General features: G+C 41.8%; 1 protein-coding gene across 3 annotated transcripts in view; it reads right to left on the bottom strand.

The window, feature by feature from the left end:
* MLH3 (mutL homolog 3) overlaps nt 1-7,444 on the bottom strand; it is a 17,842-nt gene extending 10,398 nt beyond the window's left edge. Inside the window, exons 1-3 of one of the 3 annotated variants that reach the window (XM_019615752.2) lie at nt 7,349-7,444; nt 3,658-7,015; nt 398-496 (exon numbers count right to left, since the gene is read on the bottom strand). In XM_019615752.2, the coding sequence (XP_019471297.1) occupies nt 398-496; nt 3,658-6,946 (3,388 nt within the window). In that variant the 5' untranslated portion in view covers nt 6,947-7,015; nt 7,349-7,444. Of the gene's footprint in view, nt 1-397; nt 497-3,657 lie in introns of all 3 variants that reach the window. The other 2 variants (XM_019615753.1, XM_010711735.3) reach the window with 2 other exon arrangements.
* Between the last annotated feature and the right edge of the window lie 6 nt (nt 7,445-7,450).

Genomic DNA, 7,450 nt, shown 5'->3' on the forward strand with positions numbered 1-7,450 from the left:
AAAAAGAAGGACCTATTTAGCTACCCACTGCTTCTGGACAAAGCCAAATACTTAAAAGGTGATTTCATCCATTCTACCACAAAAAAAATGTGTGGATTGAAGCTATTTTTCACATTCCAAGGTTGGAATGAGTACAAAGAAAGGACTAGGTAATTATTCTTTAAACTACTGGCATCATTCAACAAAGAGCTGGTTATTTAATCTGTAAATAAGTACTACCCCCTAAACTGCCTTCAACCCTCAAAGAAGTTTTTTTTCCAGTTCTAGATCTGAGATGACTCACACAGTCCCATTGTTAGCAGACCTTGAGTAATTCTGGGTTCCTGTTGGGACATCTGGGAGAATTCTTTCACTTGTTTTTACAGCAGTACACTGTGTCCTGGAAAGCTGGCCCTACCTCTCTGATCCTGACTTGCTAGAGTCTTCTCTTTTCGAGGTCTAGGAAGGAAGGGTAGCACAATCTCACTTCTAAAGGGATGGCACCTGCACTGAAACCCTAAGAACAACATAAATTTACTTCTGCAGATTCATCAGTGTGCAAAATTATAAAAGACTATACAATTACATTTTCATAAATGAATGTATGCTTAGCTCTGGGCAAATTAGACTCTTATGCTGATTTGGCAATCGATTGCCAAAATTAAGCAATTTGAGCGATTGCCAAATTAAGCAATTAAGAAATTGCAGCACATACATAAAAACTGAGAATTATCAGATACACTTGTAGCTGGAAATGTGGCTTCTGCAAGACTGTCATTCTTAAAAACTGGCTACAGCCTTAATCACATAAAAATTACTTCAAGAATTAATGCAATCAGAAGTGTTATCCTAAGAGGAAAGAGAGGGCATACAGACAATCAAAACACTCTGGACTTCCCTCTTTTCAGGCGTGGCAGAGCTGTCAATCCATTACCACCACAATCAATAGTTATCAGCAGTTATCAACACCTTGTAAGACTGAAAACTACAAGCCAGTAAGACCACGTGAGATATCAAAGTTAGCCTAACAACATGTTCCTACCCACCCAGAAACCTGCGCTGTTATCAAGATTATTAAGTGGCTCAGATTTCCAGCACAGTGGTAAACATTTCACCCTTCCTTCGGTACAATTCAGGTTTCTATTCTTTGTGAAATAATAATGAATTAATAAAGTTCCTTTCTACTAAGAAATTAAGGGTGTGCATTCAGGAAACATGGCAGAGTGATAAAGCCAAAAAAAAAAACAACCCACTGACTGTGTGCTGATAAGCTCAGTAGGAAAAGGTTCTATGAGGTCCTGTGGCCAGTCCATAGACTCCTGACTGTTGGCTTTATCCCAGAAAAGCCTGGTGATGGTTCTGCCCTGGGGACTGAGAATCCTCTCAGAAATCCAAACTGGCAGTTCAGCACAGGAAGGTAACTCAGCATCCAACTGTCACAAAACTCAGCCACAGATCTCTTACCTCACACAGGACAAGATATAAGCCCTTATGCAATTCCTGGTGAACTAGGACAAAATTAATAATTCCATTTCATTCAGACTTTGATAGAACTCTTACAGTTATTGCCTCAAAGAGATATTATCTCTCAAGTTCACGGAACTATCTATCGTTTGTGTAAACAGGAGTCCAATATTTTATATGTGTCACAAACAAAGAAAAGCATTTCCCTCCTTGTTGTAGGGAAAATCCTTGCACGGGACATACGTTGCTCATGAAGTTAGGATTTTCTTGTATGAAGGCCAGTGAGAATTCAGAGCTCATAGAGATTTTATTAAAACTATTATTCTGACAGGTAACATCAGAAAAGCTGCCAAGAATAACTTCTCTACTTTATACATGCAAACCGTACACAATTAGAATACTTGAATATTGATTTTCACTTGCCTCAATTACATTATCATCATATTGATGCAGAATATTGATGCAGAACATTGGATTGTTCAGAAAGTCATTTGATTATGAAAAAAAAAAAACCTTGATTAATTTTCTTGTAATGGTCAGCTTAATCAGTTCAAAGATGCCTAAGTCTAACCTACACAATCTTACATTTCTCTTGAGCACATGGAATACATGACTAGACAAGATGGCAGTACTGCTGAGATGGAGAGGGAGGATATCCATAATAATCATTAAGGTCAGAAAAGACCGCTAAAATAACCTAATCCAACCATCCACCTACCATCAGAGTTGCCCTCTAAACCATGTTCCTCGGTACCACATCTACACATCTTTCGAACACCTCCAGGTATGGTGACCTCACCACTTCCCTGACCAGTCCATTCCAGAGCCTGACCACTCTTTTGGAGAAGTTTTTCCTAATATCCAGCCTGAGCTTCCCCTGGTGCATCTTGAGGCCATTCCCTCTCACCCTATTGCTAATTACTTGGGAGAAGAGGCCGACCCCCACCTCAACACAATCTCTTTTCAGAGAATTGTACAAAGTGATAAGGTCCCCTCTGAGCCTCCTCTTCTCCAGACTAAACAATCCCAGCTCCCTCAGCTGCTCCTCATAAGGCCCGTGCTCTGGCCCCCTCACTAGCTTTATTGCCCTTCTCTGAATGTGTTCCAGTGCTTCAATGTCTTGTAGCAAGGGGCCCAAAACTGAATACAGTACTCAAGTTGCAGCCTCACCAGAGTACAGGAGGACAATCACCTCTCTCCTCTTGCTGCCTACACTATTTCTAATTCAAGCCAAGATGCCACTGGCCTTCTTGGCCACCTGAGCACACTGCTGGCTCATGTTCAGCCAAGTGTCAACCAACACCCTCGGATCCTTTTCCTCTGCAAAGGATATGGATCCCCTGCAAGAGGATATGGATTATTCCTATGTCTTTCCATCTGCTTGCTACCAACCAGTGTAATTTCCCTAAACTTCAATACACTATTTTTAATAAATCAGTGGCTTTGAAATTTAGTCAGCTACAAAACACTATTTTTCAATATAGTCACCTCCATTAGCCATGCATTTTTGCCAGCAATGAACAAGAGCCTGCATGCCATACTCATAAAAAAATCTGCACCAGTGGAGGTGACACACTATCGCTGTTACCACTGCTGAAAGGCACCACCCACCATTTCACTGTGCTCACAACCACTGTTTGGTCTCTATAAACGTTCATCGACAGTCAGTGAATTTCAGTGGGTGCAACTTTTTCCACATGGAGGAAGTCAGTTCCTCCCCTTTGCTTCATACGCACTCCCACGTCAGAAACCATTTTATCAGACTGCCCCTTTGCTGCCATCTATCGCACAGCAACAACATGTAATGGAATATTGGTGAAAGGTTCAACCTTTTCTACCATGCCATCAACATTTGACTCTGATGTTAGTTATGGGCCAGCATAATAAAATAGGAGGAATTAGTTTCAGAGCAGCCTTTGTATATGAACACAATTATTTACGACAGTAATTACAGTACATGTAATGATGCTTAGTGAAAACTAAGTGCTGACATTTCTTTTCACTATTTTATTAAAAACCATCTTAACATTTTAACATTGTTTGTTTTATCTCCACAGTCACCAAGGCATTCTGTTTTCCAAACAGCTGCTATGAATAAGGCCAAGGATTTTTCAGCATGAGTGTCAGGTGCAGCTAGCAAAATATTCTATACACCTAGCAGAACAAATACTGTTTTCCTCATCCCACTTTTATGACAACAACAAATCATCTTACCATTCTCTGAGACAACATTCACAGCCATTGTTGTTAAATCTTTAATGCAGGCAGCTGGAAACTCTTCAGGAGGAGTGTTGTAGGTGCTCAGTCCCGTTGTTTTATTGATGTAGACTGTCTTACCCAATAAAGCATCAAAATCTTGCAGCCAATCTGAATTACGCAAATCATCTCTGGGATCACCTGTACTTGCATTATCTCCAGAGAATGCCAAGTTACTTGGGAAGGTCGTGCAGTGAACCTCAGGATCTTTCACATTTTGTTTTGATGATTCATCTAACATACTTTCATCTTCACAGATGATGTCAAAGCCATCTTTTTTTGCTGGAAATGGTAAAACGCTGCTTGCAGAGATTGTGTACTCTCCTTCAGTGCTGCTGAGTGGTGATAGGCTAACGGTACATTTCATGGATTCTGATCTCAAATCATCTGATTGTGGACAAGCATCCCCCTTAGAAATGCTGAAACCATCCCTCATTTCTTCCACTGAAGATTTATATCTTTGACAAGGGTTATACAAAAAATCATTATTTGAAGATTCAAGATCAAAAGAGTGGTTATCTTTTCTACTTGAATCTGTTTGGAGTTGTTCACCCAGCTGTTTTACTGCTTGGTGATCAGTTTTCATTTGGCACAGCTTGGATGATAAGGATCCTGGAGATCTTTGACTACTCGTGTTTTTTTTACTAACCTCTGAGTAATCAGACAACGTCAAAGGGCTGTGACAAAGGTCTTGTCTGTCCAGTGAAGTTTTTCCACTGCAGAGTAAAACTTCATCCAAAGATTTCAAAACATGGCTATTATTATTAGAATCCAAAGTTGGAGTCTCACAAATGCTCAAGCGACCATGACTGTTATTCTGACTCCTTGAAAAGTCACAATTAGCTTGTGCATTAAGAACTGGGAGACAAAATTCACTCTGCTCTGGTAATGGTGTTGGTGGCGTACACTTGACACGCCCATAATATCTCCTGAACTTTTCTAATGAACCCAGCTGCGTAGATAGGCTCAGCTTCTTGCAAGGCTGTGATCTTGGCTCAGCTATTTGTCTTCTAGGACTTTTTACGGCTTTACTGTGAGGAATATCTGAAGATGTTGCCAGCGGCAAGTCTGACACAGTTGATGTTTCATAATGTCTTTTACTGGTGGCAGTGGACATGTCTCTCCCATCACGTGCTTGACTTGGCAAACTTCTATTCTCCGACTGCTCATTTCCATCAGCCATGCCTACTTCTCTGCTGCAGAGAGGTATATATTCTTTATTCACATTACTGGAAATATACTTAGCATTTAAAGACTGAATTGGCAAACTCACTTTGTGCATGGAAGTGTGCTTGGCACTGACAGGGCAAGCTCTATAGTGCATGTTTAATGCAAGATTTGTTTCTGTTTGTTTATGTTCACGGGGTGGCTCATTTTGCACGACACATCTTTTGAGGCCTAAGTGAGAATGCACTTTTTCTGGTACTGAACCAACAGTCCGTCTTCCAGCATTATCTATTACTTCAGTTGCTTCCCTGTCTCCTTCTCTTACATGATGTAGTCTTATCAATGAACTTCCATATATAGTTTCAGATTCCCCTGCTGTTTCAGTAGGGTCTTCTCTCTCAGATCGCCACTGAATAAAACCATTGTTTGAGATACAAACCGTGTTGCTTTTCTGCACAACTTTGTCTTGCTGGTTTCCTACATCTTTTGCACAATTCTCAGCACCACGCCGCAAGTCATCACAATCATCTTTTTTCATTATTTCTGATCTGGCTCCTTCAGTCAAAGAGGAATGGAGATTTTCTGAAGATTTCAGATGAGTATCACACAGTTTTTGGGAACTGATTGTGTCTTTTGGCTCCTGTTCCAACATATCAGATATAATGAAATTAGATGTGGTGTCATCTTTCTTGGACAGTGGAATCTCTGCTTTTTTGTTTCTACATTGACCAGAGAGTTCAGCAATCTTCTGATTTGAGGAAATTTCAGTTTCCTGTGTATTTTTATTTGACTCTGTAGGATTTGAAGATTTTTTTCCCACCATGGATTTTCTTTTGACATCTTTTGATTGCAATTTACACACTTCATAGGAATCTATAATTTCATCACATGCTTTCTTAAAGTTTTCTTGGATGCTCTTATCCTCAGGGAGTGTGGATTTTGTAACTGGAGCATTATGCAAACAAAAATTATTATCCTCATTAAACTCTCTGATGTCCTCACAACAAGGTTCGACAAATAAATGTTCTCTTTTCAAAAACATTTTCACTCCTTCCTCTACACAAGCTAGAAGAACATCCCAGTTCTGGAACTCAATCAGAGTTTTTGCAGGTTCTAGAGACACATCGTATTCACTGTACGCACAGGTCACATTGAGAACAAAGATCCCATACAGCTCTGGGCCACAGCGAAGGCGACCAGGACTTGAGGAACCCTGTCTGCTCACAGGGACACTTTTTGCCTTACAAATGACACTTTCTTTTCTTAATAAAAAGTCAATCAGTTTATGTAGTCTTGTCTTTAAAACAAGCCTTCTATTGACATACAAGAATTGCATATTCTTATTGTAATGTCCTTCAGTACTGATGTAACCGCTTATCTCAAATCCCCCAGACTTATGCTTTATTTCTCTTAACTTCTGAGATCTGCCCAGTCCATATATTTGACAAAAACGAGAGTAAACATCTCTTGTCTTAGGGAGCTGAAGCACCATAGAACAAGAAATATCATTCCTTAAAGAAAGTGAAACAGAGGGATGCATCAACGATATAGCCTCTACTTTCTGCCTCACCCTCTCAAATTCCAGCACAGGATCCATGCACCTCCTCCTCACTGGTAACTGATGGAACAGATTACACACGGTCACTGTCGTTCCGCCACTTGGCCTGCTCAATTCAGCTTCACAGACTTCTAGTGCATGCCCATTGTGAAACAGTTTCACAAAAGTTTTTGCTGTCTTGCTGCTCTTAGATGAAACTTCCACAACACTGGCCATGTTTGCTATGCTTGCCAGCGCCTCTCCTCTAAAGCCGTAGAACGTCAGCTTCTCTAAGTCTGCCACTGAGCTGCACTTACTAGTGAAGTACCGCTTTCCCATTTTACTTAAGTCCTCTCTCCCCATGCCGGAGCCATTATCCACCACCTGGATCTTAAAAGCTTCCAAATCCACCCTAACAGCTACACACGTTGCTTTGGCATCGATGCTGTTGAAGACAAGCTCCTCAACACACTGCCCCAGCGAGGTGACCGCCACTCCAGAGCGCAGCCTGGCTTGCACGTCTTCTGCCAAGTGCTTGATCATGGCAAAAGCAGGTAGGAGAGCAACTCGGCAGAGTGCAGGGAGATCACGGCTCCGTGTTCTTGATAACAGCTGTGCAGGTGAGGAGGGGAAAAAAATGGAACAACAAAAAAAGGAAAAGTGGAGAAAATATCGAAGGCTTGATTTTTTTTCTCTGGTATTTAAAGGCCCAGCCTCTTAGTGCACATCAGCTGGTGCCTCCAAAGCACACGGCCAGAAGCCGGATCCGTGCACCCAGCAGCACACCTGCTTCCCAAATGCAGCGTGAGTTAAGGAAGATCTGACAGCAGTGAGGCAAACTCACACGGCCTGCAAGCACAGGGCCTCTGCTCCCGTTAGTATCGCAAGTAGGCAATAAGCATCACCAAAGGGCTGGGCTGCGAGCTGCCGTCCCCTCACTTTTACCTCTTTCTCCTCCCGTTACAGTAGCGAAGCAAGAGAGCGAGCTGGGGGAGGCTGCCACTGAAGGAAAGCCCGCTCGCCCCAGCGGTCCCGGCAACCAGCGGG

Source organism: Meleagris gallopavo, chromosome 5, assembly GCF_000146605.3.
Source record: "Meleagris gallopavo isolate NT-WF06-2002-E0010 breed Aviagen turkey brand Nicholas breeding stock chromosome 5, Turkey_5.1, whole genome shotgun sequence".
NCBI classification, from domain to species: Eukaryota; Metazoa; Chordata; class Aves; order Galliformes; family Phasianidae; genus Meleagris; species Meleagris gallopavo.